Raw genomic sequence first — 20,170 nt, 5'->3', positions numbered from 1 at the left:
TGATTACAACTCTGAACTCCTGCTCTGACTGCTTCCACACCCTGGAATTACAAGCATGTATCACCATGTCCAACAAAATTAAACTATTGTTTTTTTTTAAAAAAGCCAAGTTAAGAGTGGCCAATTATTCTGAAATAATAGAAATTTTAAAAATATGTTTAATAATTATGTATTAAATGATCTGAAAGCCACTTATTTGTTTACCCCAGAGAGTCATAAAAATTGCTGAGATTATAGCCTATTTCAATTCCTTTTTCATTTTTAGCTGCACTGTTGGAGAACAAACTGTAGATTTTTTCAGAGGAAGATCCCTGGCACAGATTTCCCCCCAAATGTGGGGGGGGATTAAGTCTTAAGGTGCTGGGCAATCAATCTTCCAGGAAATAAAATGATTTGACTCAGCAATAGTTTCATACTAAAAGATATGCAGGTATTCACAATTTTTTTTTAAACTTTGCTACAGTCTCTTCATGAGTCTAGTTGAGATGTAGGGTTCTGACCAAGCAGAGTCAACAGCACACCCAATATCTTCAGGCATAGCATCTGGATCCTTGTGTGCTCTGAGGCTCTGAGAGCATGCCAGACCCTCACAGTGAGAGAAGTCATTAAATGGTCCCCAGTGTGCTCTTCCATAGGCTTCCTCCACAGTCACACATCCATCCTCAAGAGCTGCATACTGAGCCTGGGACAGACACAGGGTCCCTCCTCCAAGAACTGGCCACCTCTTCCCCTAGATGCCGTGTTGGGAATGTTTTTGCTAAGGCCCCTAGATGCCGTGTTGGGAATGTTTTTGCTAAGGCTAGGAGCAGCAGCTGAAACAGCAGACACAGATTTCAGGTTCTGGCTTCTCACCCGAACTGCTCCATACATTCTCTTGCTTTTATAGGCACTGCACGGGCAGAAGTGGCCGCTGCCTAGACCCAGATAATTCTGCATAGATAACCACAGAAGGGGAACAAAAAAGGGGGGCGTTGATGTGAGGGAAAACATATAGAAACATGGCAGGTACAAAAAGCGGATGGAGGAAATGGAGGCAGGGAACTCACTTTGGAGGAGACATTGCAGAGCTTTATTTGGACTCCTACCCTCCACGAAAGGGTGGGATGTACAGGCTGCTTGCACAGTGTGCGGCGGCACATGGGAGGCATCTTCCTATTATATATACATCTGCCCGTCTGCTGATTCTGCTCCCAGTTAGGTATTAGGGACGTAGCTTTGCAGCAGAAGAAAATCCTGTGTCACCTCGGACAACCAAGCTGAATGGGCAGAATGACACAGAAGCAGCGAGGTGGAATGCAGGACACCCCAGTGGAGCTCACTTGATGGAGAGTGGAACCCCGGGACATGTAGAGGAAGGGGGTGGCAGCAACTGCAAGCACTTGTGAGAGCAATCCCCTGAGGCCGGGCCAGATTCCTGGCCCCGTGCCCATTCCATACAGCTAGAGCCCTGCCCTCGGCTACATCTCAGATTTGCTTTGTCATCCTGCTATTTGAGCTCAATGAAAGAAGTGATTAAATCTAGTGAGTGTGCCGAACCTTCCTTTCAATATAGGAAGACCAACGAGGTGAACTCTGATAGTCACTAAACAGCAGCTACAGGTCACCGGAGTTTAGCTGGTAAAGCGGTGATAAGAGTAGTTTCTCGGGTGGAGAGGTAGAGAGTAGAACATTAGTCAGTGCCAACTATGGATTTCTTCTGTAATGATTAGTGGAAGGCGGGCACCTTGCCATGCAATGATATGGTGAACGTTAGGGAGCAGGGAGATAAGGGGATGAGGAAACTAGGGTAGGTGTCACAGCCTGCTAAGGTAGCTCCACGGCTCTGGGCTTCGGGAGTGATCCCAGAACCAAGGAGGCCCACGTAGGGCTTGTGTGGCTGCTGGTTTTCAGAGATGCCAAGCAGCATATGCATCTTAAAAACATGTTAAAACATGAGTGGAGTCAAGGATAATGTTCAGTCTGGGCCAGTGTGATGGCTCAGCAAGCAAAGGTGCTGTCGCGGAGTCTGACGACCTGAGTCTGGTTCTCTGGGATGTACGTGGTCGGAAAGGGAGAAGTGACTCCCTGAAAGTAAGGTAATTCTTGGAAATTCAGGTGCATGCTTGGCACATGCTACCCCTTTGAGTGTAAACACACACACTTTAAAAAATAATAATCTGCCTAGACTCAGATCACTCTACATAGAAGGGAAACAATGGGATTGGGCATGAGGTAAAAGCATGCAGAGACGTGGCCAGTGCAGAAAGCAAATGGAGGAAAAGAAGGCAGGGAACTCACTTTGGAGGAGAAACTGTGGAGCATTTATCTGGATTCCTACCCTCCTCGAAAGGGTGGAATACAAAGGGAGTGTGTGTGTGTGTGTGTGTGTGTGTGTGTGTGTGTGTGTGTGTGTGTGACCCACTGCATTTATTTTAGTCTTTAAGGGCATTAAACTCTATCCAACCCCAGTTTTATAGCCGTTTGTGAACTCTCTGCAGAGGTTTAGAATTCTTTCGGTTTTGGTCCATTTCATCAGTCCTGCTTTTTTCAAATCTTAGTCAGTCCGTACAAATAACTGTGGGGAGCAGGATTTTACGCTGGGCTTTGCAAGGCCACCATGCTATAAAAGCCCTTTATGTGGGTCATAAACTGTGCCAATAGAATTGGCTTGTTCGGGTGTGTATAGTATTCCTGGCACAGGCTACATTTAGGGTGAAAGCTGCCTTGTGTCGGGCTTTAACCAGTGCTGGCTTTGTGACAATGGAGAGGTTTACATAGCCTTCGTGAAATAATTCTTCCTACTTCTGACAGCTACCATGAATGTAGAACCAAGGTGCAGCTGAGGCCATTCCTGACACCCCACCAACCAACCTCGCATTCTTAGGGTGCATGAAGTGTGATTCCAGTAACACAAGCTTTGTGGCTTCCACACCATGCAGAGATTAAATGCGAATTTAAGTCATCTAGTGTGGGATGGTTTGATACAAGAGTGTTCAAAACTAAGGACGTCCACTTTGTCAGGCTTCACTACTTTCAAAGAGGCAAGGTTTACTTTTAGCCGAGTGATGGTCAGCTCTTAAGACATCCGCAGCATCCATGTACAGCCGAGTCCCTTCGGAGTTACTTAAGGATAATAATATACTATTGTTTCACCAGGATGGAGGAACTATCCAGGGCCAGTTAGTTAGACCTGCACATTTCCAGCCCAGGGCAAATGTAAGGATTGAAGTGCTGTGCTAAATATCATTTTCTAGTTCCAAGAAATAATACGGTTTGCCTAGGGATTAATCATAATTGACAGTCAAAGCAACACCCACAGATTCACAACATTTTAAAATAAAAAAGGAAACAAGAGCATTGCAAAGGCCAATCTTTGCCGTGCACCCTTCACGACTCTAGTCTGTCTACATTTACGGCACTACGTGGGCAGAACTGGCAGTGCCCTTTGGCCTGGCTTATATGTAGAAACTGTTCAGCCATGGTAACCTGCCCTTGTACGCTTTGGATCTGTGAGCACACCTCAGGCCCTCACACTGTTACTTTGTGTGCTTTCCCCAGCACAGGTGCACAGAGCAGCATATGGAGTCTGGGCAGAAGTGGGTTCTGCCTCCAGGACCTGGCTGCCCGCCCCTTGTACTAGATGTAGTGATGGGAGGGTTCCTGTTAATGCCGACATCAGCCGCTAAAGCAGCGATCACAGGTTTCAGGTTCTGACTGCTCAGCCACCAGCTCCATCTCTTCTTTTCCTTTTATGGGCAGGGTAAGGACAGGAGTTGCTATAGCCTACACTTGAGCAATTCTGTATAGATAGCCATAGAAGGGAAACAGTGGGGTATGAGGTGAGGTAAAACATGTAGAGAGGTGGCAGGTGGGGAAAAAGAAAAGCTGCCTTCGGGAAAGAACCTGCAGAACATTTTCTGAACTCTTAGCCTCCAGGAAAAGGTGGAATACAAAGGCTGCATGCACAGAGCAGCCTGGCACATGTGAGGCATTTTGCACATAAACAGCTGCTGCTTCTGCTCCCAGTCAGATCCTAAGAGGGTGGCTTCTCTCCAGAGGGAAGCCTCAGCCTGGCCATCCTGGCAGAACGACACAGATGCAGAGGTGCAGAATGTCACACCCCAAGGAGCTTGCCTAGTGGAGATTGAAGCCAGCCCCAGGGCATGTAAAGGAGGGAGGTGCCAGCAACTGCTCATCCCAAGTGGCAGGAATTCTCTGAGGCAGGGACAGATTCCTGGTTATGTATATGGTGCCCACAACTGGGGTCTTACCCTCACCTCAGCCTCAATCTTACCTTTTCTTGAATTTGAGCACAGTGCCCCAGAAAATTGCATCCCATGCTTCATGGGGAATTCCATCCTTGTCAGGATTCTGGTCTGGCGCAGATTGTAAAAGGAAACCCAATGACAAACCTCAGAATGCAGTGAAGACCCAAGCAAGTATTCACCTAGGGCCCTTAACAGAGTGCAGGATCCTGCAGCCTTAGTATCCAGAACAGAACCTGAAACTGAGCCATAGCCCTGAGCAGTCTCTTTGTCCCTTTCAAGGAGATCAGCTTACAGGAGGGAGCGGGATGCTTCGGGAATTCACTGTGCCAGTGAGGAGGCTGGTGTTGTCTGGAGGGGCTTTACAAAGATCAGCTTCATTCCATAGAGTGGTCACACGACTCCGAAAAGATCTCATAGCAGAGTCAGATCCTTGGTCTTGACTTTGAGATCTTTCCAGCATTCCCATCCTTGTCAGCAATCAGCTACTTCAAATCATGTTCCCTGATCTGTATATTCCTGGTACTGTGAAGAATAGGAACCATGGCAAAGGGATATCGTTTTTGGTTTGGTCTACCTTGCTTTGCAGTGTTCTGCATGCTGTGATACGCTGACTACTACTTGTGAATTGGGGGAGAGACGTTAATGAGCTATTGAAGTAAGGTCTTATCCAGCAGAAAGGTTTTGGGAGATAGCGCGGCCCCAAGATCAATGGCAACTTACTAAAAGTCTAGGTCATGAAAGAAATGGGTGTCCAGTGCCTTGTTTGGGGAACTGGAGGAAAACAAGAAGTGAACTCTTATGCCCTAGGAAGAGAGAAGCATGTCACGGGAGTTTTTATTAGGCAAGAAAAGTGAGGTTTAACTTTCTCTGGGTGGAGGCAGGTAGATGGGTACATTAGTGAAAGGTAGGGTGAGATTTATTCTGTAATGATTAACTTAAAGGCACTGCACTACCCAATGGTATGCAGAGTGATAGGTGGCCTGGTTATAAGAAGAGGAATAAACTTATGAGGGAGGCACAGGGTGTGCACAGTCTACGGCTGTGGGCCTCTGGGGAGATGGACACAGGACTCTCAGGGTTGCTGCTGCTGCTGTGTGCCCTGCCCTGGGCTGAAGGTGCAAAGGTGCTGGTGTTTCCAATGGAGGGCAGCCACTGGCTGAGCATGAAAGATGTCACCAGGGAGCTCCATGCCCGAGGCCACCAGATTGTGGTCCTGGCTCCAGATGTGACTCTGTACATCAAAGGAGAGGACTTCTTTACCCTCCAGACCTATCCCTTCCCGTATACCCAGGAAGAGTATCAGCAGAACATACTGGGCAACTCTAAGAAGGCCTTTGAAGCACAACATTTTGTGAAGATGTTTTTTGAAACTATGGCATGTATAAGAAAATTTTCAGAACTCTATGCAAATTCTTGTGCACTTCTACTGCACAATGAGACCCTGATCCAGCACCTGAACTCTAGTTCCTTCGATGTGGTCTTAACGGACCCTGTATTTCCCTGTGGGGCAGTGCTGGCCAAGTACCTACAGATTCCTGCTGTGTTTTTTCTACGCGCCATTCCCTGCGACATAGACTATGAGGGCACACAGTGTCCAAACCCTTCTTCATATGTTCCAAGGCTACTTGCAAGACTTTCTGACCACATGAGCTTCTTACAAAGAGTCAAGAACATGCTGTACCCTCTGGCCTTGAAGTACATTTGCCATGTCTCATTCATTCCCTATGAGAGTCTGGCCTCTGAACTTCTGCAGAGAGAGGTGTCCTTGGTGGAGGTTCTCAGCCATGCTTCCATGTGGCTGTTCCGAGGGGACTTTGTGTTTGACTACCCCAGGCCCATCATGCCTAACATGGCTTTCATTGGGGGCATAAACTGTGCCAACAGGAAGCCACTCCATCAGGTCTGTATTCTGCCTTTATCACAAGAATTTTCCAGGAATTTTTTTTTTTACTTTCAAGTGCTTATTTACTCATCTGTCCAAAGTTATCTATCTCTCTTAAGAGGTTTCAGTTAAATTCACCTATTAATGTGTGCACAGCTCTATACTCTAGATTTTCAGAGGCCACTATGAAGACTAAGGGCTAAGGTGAAGGCAATGGGACTGAGGGGCTGTAGCGGAACTCTACTGGGACGGCCCATGTATCCGGACGTGGTTTTCCTATCGCGTGTACTAAGTCTGCACAGTTGCTGAGAAAGTAAGCTGTGACCTGACCCATCAGAGGGTGTGTTGCTTCCAGATTTTTTTGAGGGTTAAAGGAATCAGTGAATGGCAGTTGTTGATGTGGCAGGGATGAAATGGGTGTGTCTCATAGGACGCTTGAGCACTCAACAGACCTGGAAGCAAGCTAATGAGTTTATAGGATCAATCGGACTAGCCACATATTGCTCAATAGTTGATGTGTAAGTGAGCAGCTACTGTATGATTGTAGTTTTTCCATGATAGAACTAAATTGTCTATTTCAAATGTTGTATGTAGAAAACTAAAAGAAAAATAGTCTAGAGAAGTCTACTATAACAAAACTTTTTTACTTTATCATAGTGTAGAGATGGAGAATAAGTTGTACATTTAGTCCTGAGGTCACTGGCTACTCCCCAGTCCCGTCAGCTTGTCTGATAGTAATTAAAACTATACTAAATGGTTTAATGGAGACCCAAGGAAGATAAATGAATTTGTATTTAATGAGAAAACCTGTGATCTGGGTTTAGAATGTCAGGTCTGTAATCCTACCACTTTATAAGCTGAGGCTGGATTATGAGTCCATCCTTGGCTACATAATGAAAGTATGAACTGGTTTACACAGTGGGAACCCAAGAGGGAAAGAGGGGAAGACGAGGAAGAAGGGAGTGAGGAGAGGGGTTAGGAGAAAGAAGGCATGAGGAAGATGAGGGTAAGGGAGAGGAGAAAGAACTGATGAAAATGTGGAAGTAGAATTCTGGAAACAAGTTGATACAGATAAATGACTTCCTAAAATGGAGAAGGTACCTTTCTTCTAGCTTGGAGGCCGCAACATAAAATCAAAGAGACGATGGTTACTTGAAGACAGTGTACTTTCTTCCAAATGCTTCCATCCATGTTGACAAAGCTAAACCTACAATAACTGGGTGTGAACCTCCAGCCACTGGGACTGGCATTTGGAATTCTTGATCCTGTTTTAGATGGAAGAGGGCCTCCTACTATTCTGAATTTTACATTGTCTTCCTCTTCCTTGCCTGGTGCATTCTAGAAAATTCTCCCAGTGAGGGGATCCCCTTTAATCAATCTGAATGCTTTGAAGAATTAGGGGAGATGTACGTGTGTGTATGGCCGGGGTTCATGTGCTCCAAACTGCTCATGTGGCAGTCAAAAACAACTTCAACTTCCGGTTGCTGGTTCTCTTCTTCCACCATAGGTCCCAAGGATCTAAGTCAAGTTGTCAGGCTTGTGCAGGAACGTGCTCTTATAGATCCTCTGGTATATTCAAGAGGCTCCTCTTTGCACAGGAAATGCCTTGTGCCCACTATGACAAAACTTCCCTTAGAAGATGACCTTCCACAGGCATGTCTGCATAACTGTTTTGAGATTGAGCAGTTTTTGAAGATTCTCAAGATTGACATTTCATTACAAAACCTATTTTATAGTTGGGTCTGGTGGCACATGGTGTGAATTCCCACACTTGAGTAGATTGCTGTGAATTCAAGGCCAGTCTGGCCTATATACTGAGTTCTAGTCCAGCCAGGAACTTTTCATTTATCCTGGACCATTAATCCAAGATATATGAATACTGATTCTTGTGTTTGCTCTCAACTGTTAAAACTAGCCAGAATGACCTTGCTATGCCAGGCTCTTTGCCTACCATGGGCTCTCTGCTCAAGCTCTTTCTTCCACTGTGTGGTTTCAGACCTACTCATTCTGTTCTACCAGGGTGGTGATTTCCACATGTAACCATCACAGATGCGTTCATTCTCCTCAAGTTCTTGATACCTCCTATCAGTTCAGATACAAACCCACGCCAACATGCTACTCAGTGACTTTCCCCCTCGTTTTTATGTGGTGTGCACGTGTGTGGTGTGTGCATGCAGAAGTCCAAGGCAGATGGCAGGGATCATCCTCCATTACTTGTCCACCTTATCCAGGGTCTCTCAAGAAAAAAAAATCAGAGCTTGCCAATACGACTTTGGGGATCCCATGTTTCTGCCTTCTGAGGACTATCACATACACCAGACCTTTATGTGGGTTTCTGGGGATGCTTGCCTAGTAAGCACCAAAACCCCTGGGCCATCTCCCCAGCCCTCGGTGACTGTCTTCATTAGCTCCCTAGGCTGAAGAAAACATCTGTTTCAAGTCTGGTAGTTAGCCTGACTTGGGTAGAAAATAGCTACCCCGGTTCTGCAGTGACTATTCCATCGTGTGATTTCTAAAGGCTCTGTGTGCCCTGGGGGGCGGGGGGAGACAGTGCTGAATCTCGTGTTTCTGCTATGTACTCACTTCATGAGGTTACACTTTTGGGGTAGTTTGGGTATCCAACCTATTTATAGAGTCTTGGTTTATAATAATGTGCTTAAGTCCCATGCCCTTTTGGTAGAGAGTTACAAAGTGTGGCAATTTAAACCGATTCAGATCCCTTTTACTTCCATGTCTTGTGTGGTCCTCACAGAGGGCACTGGAGTGAGGAAGACCATTCTGTGGTGGACTCTGAAGGCAACCATCTTCTGACAGGTCTGACTAGGAAGCACTCACCTGTGCTAACAGAATGGACTCTACTGTAACATACATACATACATGGAAATTGAAAAGCTTGGTTATCCTCCAAAACATACTTCTTTTCACTTCCAGCATCTTCCACTGTTGTAGAACAAATTTAGGGTTGAGCACTTACCTTGACTGATAGAATGCAGCCCTGAACCCCCAGAGAGCACGGTCCCGGCAACCCTCCTTTTTTGGCCCACTAAAATGAATTTCAGGTTTCGATCCTACAAAACTTGGGAAGAATAACTGTGATAGACATTACCAAGTCCATGGTAATGCATTGCAGCAGCGACCAGAATCTACTTAGTGTACTTTCTTCAACTTAACTGCTTTTAAAGGCTTGGTTTTAGCCTTTCATTGAAACAGCAGTCAATTGTTCCTATATCAGCATAGTTTAGTAGGTAAACTAAAAGCCACTTTTTCGATGTATTTTAAACTAAACCATCAACATATGCAGTATCTTTCATCACAGTGTGAGTGAAGAGAAGTGGAGCTTTCCACCTCATAGAAAGCTCTCTAGGTCGAAATATCAACACAATGGACACTGTGTGGTTTTAGGTGCTGTGAACAGTGTTTTCTACCACTAAGACATAACGGTGGTCTGCCTCAGGATTACGTTTAATGAGTGCCAAAGGCATATATATATTTACAACAGGCATAAAGACCAAGAGAGGTCCTATCCCTGCAGTCCCAACAATAAGAGGCACCCGCATGAACTGTATAGAATGTCTTGAATACAGATGTTCTGAAAGTAGAGTTCCCTTGAAAACGCTTTTAAACAAAAAAAAAAAAAAGTCCTGATAGGCCTAAACCGCACTTTATGTCTTTAATGAGTATTGATGCGAAGCAACTGCTCTTTGCCATTAATTATCAGCGACTTTAACTCTCCATCTTCTTCCACTTCCACCCTTTCTTGACCATTCTCAACGATTCTCTTGGTGGTGATTTTTTTGCCATTAACTATTTCGGTGGAGGTCGACACCGACTTGAAGTTGCCAGCCGCCCCACCGCCACAGGACATGGAGAAAGACGAAAGGCCTGAGTTTCCCGGAGAACCGAAGGATGTGAATCCGGTATCTAACGAAGCAAAGCCACCCCCAAAAGTTGGGAAGTCGGTGAAGGAGGTCGAGAAGGGTACTGCCCCTCGGCTTCTGCTTCCTCGGCAGCTCCTCCGATCCCCAAAGAAGTTATCAAACGGGTCTCCGAAGAAGTCGAACGAGAAGGGGTCGCGGCCCCCGAAGAACTCCCTGAAGACCTCAGCGGGGTCTCGGAAGGAGAAGACATACTGGAAGGCTTCGTGGAACGGGCTGCCGGCCGCGCCGCCGCCGCCCACCTCGCCCACCTCGCCGCAGCGGTCGTAGACTTCGCGCTTGCGGGCGTCCGATAGGACCTCGTAGGCCTGCGCCACCTGCTTGAACCTCCTCTCGGCCTCCTCCTTGTGCTCGGGGTTCTTGTCCGGGTGCCATTTGAGCGCCAGCTTGCGGTACGCCTTGCGGATGGTCTCAGCTGAGGCCTGCCGCGGCACGCCCAGCACCTCGTAGTAGTCCACCATGGCGGCTGGCCGGCCCGCGGCCTCGGCGCTGCAGCGCGGCTGGCGGCTGCTGAACGCCCCTTACCGGCCGGCGCCGCGCGCGTCCTTGTGACGTGGGCGCCGCCCATTGGCGGGGGCGGGTGGCGCCTCAGCCTATCAGAATAAAAGGCTCCAGGGTTGGGTCTGCGCCCAGGGACGCTCGGTGGTGCTGATTGGTTTGTTGGTCTGTTATGAAGTACAAAGGGCAACTTAGGGGAGAGGCCATGATTCTGGCTGCCATAAAAAAACACTACACTTTTCCTTCCTCTTCCTTTTCCTCCTCCTCCAGCTTCTCTTCCCTCTTTCCCTTCCTCCTTCCTAACTCTCCTTTGTCTCCCCTTCTGCCGCTGCTGCTCTCCCTTCTCTTCTCAGCTGTGTAGATCAAGCTAGTCTTGAACTCACAGTCATGCCCTGCTGCCTCCCCATCCGCGCTGTGGATTTATTAATGTGTTTCACCAAGGCCAGCTTTTAAAAATGGGTTTTTGTGCCCTGCCCCAAGTCAGCTTTCCTTTAGACAGGTAAGAGGATAGGAAAATTGACAGAGGTGACTTTTGTCTGACTCTGAAGGACAGTGGTTTGTGAAAAACTGAGGTTCTCAAATGTTTTGGCTTCCGGACCCTTTGTTCTAATTTCTATGACTTAGTTCCATTCAGATCACAAGAAAGTAAAGCAATATCTGTTAGCTGCAGTCGAACATAAATCATGTTCTTATGAGGAAATAATTTCTTCAAAAACTCAGAAGGGTGTGATATGTTTATATTCTTTAAATAACTCCAGCATCGGGCTTAATAAAGCTGGATTCTCTTGCTTCTGCATTCAATCTACTGTGATCTCACACATGGAGTAGCCTTTAGAAAACTCCACCATATGCTTATGAGAAAAAAGATCTTTAAAAAGTCAGTATCTTCGTGGATGGAAATAGTCTTGACATTCCCTTGAAAAGTTCCCAGGGTTCCCTAGCTAATACTTGGAGAGCCATTGTTGTCCTGAACAAAATAATTAGAACTTGTGGACTATTTTGTAGCCCTCTAGGTGAGATGTTCTTGTTTCCACTAACTGTGGTATCATGGCTATGGGTTTCCTTCTGTCCTTGCTTAAACTTGTATTGTCTCACTTCCTTGTGTATGTGATTTTTTTGAACACTATATTATCTGACTTGATCAGTTGTGAGGCAGCATACATCTATAAAGGTTACTTGGTCCTAAGGGGAAATGATTAACCAGTGAACTTTTGAAGATTCTATCATGAAGGGCACTAGGTCTAACCAGTAGCACTAGAGCACCAGAAGAGTCATTGGAGTTTATGTCACACCCAGTGACTGAACTTGAACCTACCTGTAGGGCTGGCACTTGTTAATGAGATTGTGTTAGAAACCTGATTAGGAGGAAAGGGCAGGTGGATTGATGACCCAGAAGAGCTAGAGAGAAGAAATAATCTTCAAAAGGTGACCCAAGGTCTAAGGAAGGGCAAGGCTAAAGGATTTGAGTTTTCTTGTGAGCCCGATGAAGCTGTTGACCATGGCACCAGAAGCAGTGATGGGATGGGATGGGGGCAAAATGATAGAGTGAGTTGGTAGGACCGCCTAGGGGCTGAAGCTCTGGAATAGGATTGTGGCAGCTGGTTCTGAGAGACTGAGCACTTGACTTAAGTATTAGTAAAGGCAGATGGCATCTGTACAAAGATATTTCCTGAATGCATGGCTATGGACTGGCACCTGGGCTGAGACAGTGATTCTGAAGCTGAAAGCCTGTCTATGAGGAATGTATCTGTTTAGGCTTTGTCTAGCTTACAGACCGTTGTGTGAACTTTGAGATGATAAGAGACAGGATAGAGAAAAAATGCTGCAGAGATTTGAGAAAAGCTGCCTTTTCCCTCTAGAAGGTCCTGAGCTCATCCGAAGGAGGATAGCAAGCTTGTATGCTTTGTTTAGTGTGAATCTCCATTATTCCCTCAATGGAGCTAGTTGTCCCTCCCAGCAGTGGGAATATTAACTTCTAGCTCCAGCTTAAAAAGAAATTCCACTTGAAAAGTGGGGGTTTTCAAAGACACTGCATTCTTCAAGGGCCTCCAAAGCAGGACCACATTTCTGCTGTGTTGTTTTCTCAGCCTGCAGAACACATCTTGCTGTGCCCTGTAATTGTTTGGTACTTCTCTGACCTCTGGACCCTTCCTCACAGGCACTGGCCATTGGTCATTTGAGTTTTGGCTCTGTGACTAACATAGTAGAATTCACATGTTCCATGCATGTTGCTGAAGGAAGGGGTTTGAAATATGTTTAGCCTGCTCATGCTCCAGGTCAGACTTATCATTGGATTGCTTTGAAGTGATTCTCCTTGTTGGTAATAAGAAATATAGATTGCCTTGCATTTAGATCAGTGAGCAGTGTTCCCTGGCCCTAACCATTCAGGTCCACAGTGGCTGCAAGATGCTCTGAAGCAGTACACTGTCTCCCTTGCATGTAGCTTTGGGTTCCATCTCTGGCACCATTTAAATGAAAAAGCTCAAGGTTCTGAGTAAGAACATGAACAGAGCCGTAGAAGCATTGTTATGTTTTTGGGCACTTTGCTCCACACAAGCTGCAGGTGAGTTCTCGCAAAATGGGGCTTCCAAGGGTTACTGATCCTAAAGTTTAACTTGAATTGTGAGCTTTGGGATTTCAGTTAAATGCTCGGCAAAAAACAAAGGGATTGCTACATCTTTTCTGCTTACTGAGAATTAAGAGTGAGGGAATGATTGAGCGTGGGGAAAGAGTTCAAAGTGCATGTGTGCACCGTGTGTGTGTGTGTGTGTGTGTGCAAAAACACAAGCAAAACTGGGACTCTGCTGAGGAAGGGTGAAGGCCCAGTAATAGAGACTTTAAAGTGCCTGAATGGTTTTCTGCCAGCTGTGTACTCTAGAACACCAATGCTTTAAAGTTAAATTCTTTCTCGTTATTCCCAGCACACACACACACACACACACACACACACACACCATGTATGAAGGACCAGTACTGCAGTCAGTATTGGGATCTGTGCTTCCTTCCTCAGACTGTATAGGGCATCAGTGGATCCCCAGGAACGGTACAAGGCTGGTTCTGCTCATACTCTGGTTGCCCACTTCAGGAGGCATTTCTGTTCAACAGCTCTTGCCTTCATCTTGGAGGGCTCCAGATAGTACTGTTTGAACACTTCCTTGGACTCAAAGTCCTCTCTTTTCCCTATTCCCCATTCTTCATGGTGGGGTCATGACCTTGAGGATCACAGTTTTTCATTCAACTTCTTACTAGGGCCTATGTCTTAGCTCTGCCAAGGATCCTGGCAAATGTCTTTGCTTCTGTTGGCCTCCTTATGTGTGCAAAATGAGGGAAATCCTTCTGCTTTTATGTACTGTGATTTTCTGTTTGGAATATGTTTTCTTTCTGTTTTTCTGCTCTTGGAGAAGACTCATATGACTTTGTCTTTGTCATTTTCTACCCCAGCCTGGCTCCATTCATTTGCACTCTCAATGGACCACATTTCTTAGCTCGAGCTGTGTATCTGACTCTCTTGATAGAGCCTGAGTCCTGGAAAGGCAGGACACTCATCAGCGCTGGTCTTAGCTGCAGACTTGAGACCCAGAATTGTACTAGATTCATTCAGTATGAAGTAAAAACAGCCAGTGAAGGTGCTAGCTCAGTTAGTAAAGTGTTCTGAAGCCGTATGAAAATTCTGAACATGGTGGGGCATGCTTATAGTGCTAGGGAACCAGAGAAATGAAACTTCCTTGACTCAGTGGTCTCCCAGTTTAACCTAATAGGAAGGGTCTACGCCAATGAAAGAGCCTATCTCAACACAAAATGTGCGGCCTCTGAGAGGTAATACTCAAGGTTACCCTCCCGATTACATGCCACACAGAGACACACACAGACAGGCACACGCTCATGCGCACGTGCACATTGTGAAAGGTGATGGAAGTGGTGAAGAGGAGTCCCGAGTGAATGATGGGAGGCTTTCTTAGGGCTTTTGTGGATAAAAGTGGAGCTTCAGCCCTTCTCAGTTCCTTTCTTTCCAAAAGACTTTCTGAGTAACTTTCTGTTTTATCCTTGGGAAGGTGCCAGGCTTTGACGCTTCCTGGTAACCCTTTCAGACTTATGAATAAATGCTAATTTAATGTATTCAAAGTGGCCAGAGATGGTTTGCTCGCTATAGTCACTCAAAGACATGATTTGAGAGAGACATTGCAGCCATTATCTTCTAAGGAACCCCGGAAAGCTCCACCCTCATCTTGAAAAGCAAATGTTCTATGGTCTCTGCCAGTTGATCGACAGCTTTAGTCATGGGACACTGTCAAACATTAACTGCTTACACAAATTTCTTTTGTGTAAGAACCATGAGCAGGCCTGAGTAGACCTTTTGAGAGCACCGGAGGGAGAGGTACCATGACTGTGGCGTGCGGGAGCTCCCATTCGCCTCTGCTTCTCGTGGGCCTTCTGTTGTGTGTGCTTGGCCCCTCTGTGTCCCATGCTGGGAAGCTGTTATTGCTCCCTATGGATGGCAGCCACTGGCTCAGCATGCTTGGAGTTATTCAGCAGCTCCAGCAGAAGGGACATGAGATAGTGGTCATAGCACCTGAAGCCTCACTACACATAAAAGAAGGATCCTTTTACACTCTAAAGAAGTACCCTGTGCCATTCAAGAAGGAAGACGTGATAGCGACTATTGTGGAACTTGGGCTTAGTGTCTTTGAGGAAGACCCTTTCCTGCTGCGTTTGATCAAAACATACAAGAAAGTCAAAAGGGACTCTGCCATGCTCCTCTCCGGCTGCTCACACCTACTGCACAATGCCGAGTTCATGGCCTCTCTGGAAAAAAGCCACTTTGATGCTCTGCTAACAGACCCCTTCCTTCCTTGTGGTCCCATTGTGGCCCAGTTTCTGGCTCTGCCTGCTGTCTACTTCTTGAATGCATTGCCGTGCGGCCTGGATTTGGAAGCTACCCAGTGCCCCTTTCCACTGTCCTACGTGCCCAAGAGTCTGTCTGTAAACTCAGATCGCATGAACTTCCCGCAGCGAGTGAAGAACATGCTCATTGCTTTGTCAGAGAACTTTCTATGCAATGTGGTCTATGCCCCCTATGAGCCGCTTGCCTCAGAAGTCTTACAGAAAGAGGTGACGGTCAAGGACCTTCTGAGTTCTGCGTCTATTTGGCTGATGAGAAATGACTTTGTGAGAGATTACCCCAGGCCCATCATGCCCAACATGGTTTTTATTGGTGGTATAAACTGCCTTCAGAAAAAGCCCTTATCTCAGGTGTGTATGTGAGCGTGGCCTCTCCTTGCCCGTGTTCTCTCCGGGAAAGAAACCTTCCATAGGTATGTGCTGAGTTCACTGAGCATGCTGGGATGCTTTCAAGTGCTCTCTTTGTTAACTTCTCTTCCTTAAGTCTCCCAGTTTTGAATTTGTCTATCTTTGGCATCCTCTCCTGACTTCCTTCTTTGTACATAGTATTTTGGAAAACTATATCTTGGGCTGTTTTTTTATGTGGAATTCACTTTAATGCAACTGACATTAACTGTCAAAAGAACCGTGTGTTTGGAATGCTTCTCGGAGAACACAGATGTGTATTATGAAGCTTGCCCTTGAGTGGGGCACTGGATTTGGGCACCAGCAGCTTAAGTCTGATGCAATTGTTCTTTAACCCTTATAACTGCTGGCAAGAGACACTGCCTTTATGGTCCTGGCTAAATAGAACTTCTTATAGGAAGTTAGTTCCCGCAGCTTTCTGCCTCTTCTAATAGGGCAAAGTGTCAGCCCTCTGTCTGAGCAAGAGATAGTCTTAATGGGAGAAAGCAATACACAGACCACAGTCATACGTGTTGGGTCTGAAGTAAGTAGCCAATAAAGAGATCCTGGAGGCCAGAGATGTGAAGATAATGAAGAGACCAAACATATAAGCAGACCTGCTTCAAGTCCATGTGCTTGGCTCCAGTGAAAGGCTTCTGATAGGTAGTCTAAGTGGATCCTGGGAAGGCAAAATATGTTCATAGCTCAGAACCAAAGCCACAGGTCTCAGCAGAGATTATTATTAATGTTTAAAGGTCTCACCAGCTGGGGGAGGGGTTGTCCCCAGAGAAAAGGCTTTTTTTTTTTCAAAGCATTTATCATGTTTAGAAGAAACAAGTCAGAGATCAAAGATTATTTTCAGTTAACATGTTGCCTCACTGTTTGGCTGTCCCAAGGACTGTGATATTGTGACAAAGTTTAGGGCATATTGTACCAAGTGGAGAGGACTCACCTTTGTTGAACCCACAGAAGTTGAGTCAGAGTGAGTCATTGACTATCTTGCCTCCGTGGCTTACTCTTTTGGCCTCTGTACACAAACTTGTGTGCCAGTTTGGCCTCAATTAAAATCATACTATCTGCCTGTGAATGTTTATGACCCTACAGATCTGATTTTGTGCTAATCACATACTGGTGGCTGCTGAGTAGGCACGCAAAGGCATAAGGGAGGCAAACTAGACTATGCCTTTCCTGGCAGGATTGCACATGTCTTGAAGGAGCAAAGATTCTGGAATCTAGGTGAGCTACGCGCTATCAGGAGGTAGAAGAAAAGCAAAGGGCCCTAGGATGTGGGATGCCCGTCCCCAGGAAAGAAGGGCCTGGGGAAGAAAGAAGAAAACTGTGATGTGATCCTAGAAAAAAACAGCTTCAGAGCAACCAACTCCAGGATGCTCTGGGTCAAAATCCAGGACAGTGACAGAAGAGCCGGGTCTTTAGATTGTCTCAGGAAGTGAGACCGACGTGACAATGCTCTGACATCCAGTGAACTGCAGGAGCCTGGCCTTTGGAGTGCTGGAAGAGGGCTGTGCCCCTGGGAAGACTGCACATGGGATCCTGATACGTTCAGGAAAGAGTTTAGTAGAAGCCTCTCTGTGTCTACATGTAGGGAGGGTCAGGACATGGTTTGCCCAGGAATATTTGGGTTTTAGGAATAAAAGCACCATGTTCACGCAGTCCTTCTGCTGTGTGTAACTTATTACATCATGCCATCACGTTGATGCTGTTCACGCTCTTTGGAAACATCAGAATCCATCTGAGAGACTCTTGATGGTTAGCTAGCTTATTAATTATGTACAATGGGAGAGAACTGCCATGCTACTTAATGTCTGTTTTCTGCATAGGGGCACAGGTAGGCATGTGTATATGGTCGTGTGTCATGTTTATGGGTGCATGGTCATGTGCATGTGCACTCCTGTATGTGCCTCTCTTTCTCTGATGGGAAATCAGCACCTTATTTGGATTCTGCATCTCCAGGGAACCCCACAGATAACCCTGTAAGCAAGAAATCCTCCTGAATTGAAGGAGACAAGGAGACAGAGTTGCCGTGATGGTTTTTGTCTATTACATGCATACCTTTACTGATTCTCATGAGAGGGAAGTATCTATCTTGTAATCTAATATGTGCAGTTCCCATGGGATGTGAGAACAAAGAGATGAACTGGAAATTTCTCCTCTCGCTCTAGGAATTTGAAGCCTATGTCAACGCTTCTGGAGAGCATGGCATCGTGATTTTCTCTCTGGGATCCATGGTCTCGGAGATTCCAGAGAAGAAAGCTATGGAAATCGCCGAGGCTTTGGGCAGAATTCCTCAGACGGTAAGATGGTTCTACAAGACTCCTTCATGTCTGCTTTTAGTCTCTAACTCTAGATCTCAGTGTCTAAATGCAGAATTCTGAGTTGTGGAACTCCTCTGCCATTCAACAAAGTTGTTATTATTATTATTATTACCATATATTTTTTCAATTTATTCAGGTATTCCTATGACATGTTCTGCCTCACTCAGATTTCTCTTTTCTCTAGGAAACTCCCAAGTATTAGAGAGAATGTTGTTTAAAAAAATAAGCATAATATTGTTTTTTCACATCAATGAAAAATGTTTCTCCAAAAAGCTATTTTGTTTTGTTTGTTCCTGCTTGGATAGCTTTTACATCCACTTGCCTTGTGAAGAAAGTTTCCCTTTGATGTGCAGAAACATGAAGGAATACTGAGGGTGGCTTGATGGCTTCTCACACTCATGTTGCCAAGCTTTAGCATCAAGAGCCAATGCTGCTCTTGAGCCCTGGGGACTTCCAGTTCACCAAACTTCCCATCATGCAAAGCCCATCCAGATTCTTCTTACTCATAGGACTGGCCTTTCTAGCTAGGTTAGCTGATCTTTTTTTAAAAAAAAAATATTTATTTATTTATTATGTATACAATATTCTGTCTGTGTGTATGACTGAAGGCCAGAAGAGGGCGCCAGACCTCTTTACAGAAGGTTGTGAGCCACCATGTGGTTGCTGGGAATTGAACTTGGACCTTTGGAAGAGCAGGCAATGCTCTTAACCACTGAGCCATCTCTCCAGCCCCCTAGCTGATCTTAAAAAATCAAATTGTGTTCTTTTTTTAAGCCTATGTTTTTTGTCCCTACTAGGTCCTGTGGCGCTACACTGGACCTAGACCATCGAACCTTGCGAAGAACACAATACTTGTAAAATGGCTACCCCAAAATGATTTGCTTGGTAGGTTGGGAGCATCTGCCATGTAGATCAAACCAGGGTTACACTAAGGAAATGACAGGCTTTAATATTCTAAATGATTGCTTAGCTTGATGGTGACTGAGACACATCACATACAGCAACCCACCCCACCCACTCGCAGAGTTTTTACAATGGCCATGCATAGGTGATAGTCCTTGTGGGCTTTTCAGAATTTAGACATTGTCAGGCTGAAGGACCTGGTGTCCCTCTCTGTTGTGCTCCTCAGGTCACCCAAAGACTCGTGCGTTCATCACACACTCTGGTTCCCATGGTATTTATGAAGGAATATGCAACGGTGTGCCGATGGTGATGATGCCCTTGTTTGGCGACCAGCTTGACAATGCCAATAACATGGAAACTCGAGGGGCTGGGGTCTCCCTGAATATTATCAAAATGACTGCTGATGATTTGGAAAATGCTCTAAAAGCGGTCATCAATGACAAGAGGTAAGTAAGAGGAGAAGAAAACAAACAACATACCTGTGTTCGTGTCTACAGCATTTGCAATCAACAAAATAGCACAACAACAAATACATAAAAAATCTAGATTCATACACAAGATATAGTGGGCATTATTCCTACTTGTAAAAGGAATTTATATTTTATCTTAGAATTTGTCAAATTTTTTAGTTTCCCTAGATTTACAGTCTTCAATTAAAAATAATGTCACCATAATAGACATCTCATCTCTAAGATCCTGTAAAGAGAAAAATATTCCATTAAAAGTCACATAGGGTTGGAGCTGGAAGCGCACTTCATAGACAAGGGCACTTGCTGTGCAAGCCTGAGGAATGAGTTCAAATCCCAGCACTTATGTGAAAAGCCAGGCCTCAGCATCGTGGAAGCGGAGACAGGAGAATTGTTGGGCTTGCTGACCACTAGCCTAGCTCCAGATCCAATGAGAGACTTTGCCTCAAAGAAATGAAGTGGACAGTGACAAAACAAAACATTGTCTTATGGCTTATGAGTGACTGTATAACCCTGTGTGCCCATGCGTCCACACACATACACACACACATGCACACACACACATACACCGCATACACATGCACACTTTGTCTCTACTTGAACCTTAGTATATTGCTTTCAA

At 45.6% G+C, this 20,170-nt stretch overlaps 2 protein-coding genes across 15 annotated transcripts in view; one reads left to right on the top strand and one right to left on the bottom strand.

The window, feature by feature from the left end:
* The window catches only part of LOC126514270 (UDP-glucuronosyltransferase 1-6), a 124,824-nt gene that overhangs the window by 99,756 nt on the left and 4,898 nt on the right, over positions 1–20,170 (top strand). For 7 of the 14 annotated variants that reach the window (XM_050163073.1, XM_050163074.1, XM_050163072.1 and 4 more), the window contains one exon: positions 18,026–18,157. In XM_050163073.1, coding sequence (XP_050019030.1) covers positions 18,026–18,157 — 132 coding nt within the window. Of the gene's footprint in view, positions 1–5,289; positions 6,148–14,895; positions 15,813–18,025; positions 18,158–18,975; positions 19,064–19,307; positions 19,528–20,170 lie in introns of those variants that run through there. The other 7 variants (XM_050163077.1, XM_050163076.1, XM_050163065.1 and 4 more) reach the window with 5 other exon arrangements.
* On the bottom strand, positions 9,011–14,762 carry LOC126514272 (dnaJ homolog subfamily B member 3). The gene has a single exon (XM_050163078.1). The coding sequence runs from the start codon at positions 10,523–10,525 to the stop codon at positions 9,800–9,802; it is 726 nt and encodes a 241-aa protein (XP_050019035.1). The 5' UTR covers positions 10,526–14,762; the 3' UTR covers positions 9,011–9,799.

The sequence above is a fragment of the Alexandromys fortis genome, unplaced genomic scaffold (assembly GCF_014885135.2).
Source record: "Alexandromys fortis isolate MF-2015 unplaced genomic scaffold, M_Fortis_MF-2015_v1.1 scaffold_139, whole genome shotgun sequence".
NCBI classification, from domain to species: Eukaryota; Metazoa; Chordata; class Mammalia; order Rodentia; family Cricetidae; genus Alexandromys; species Alexandromys fortis.
This window is presented reverse-complemented; position numbering and strand designations above follow the sequence as displayed.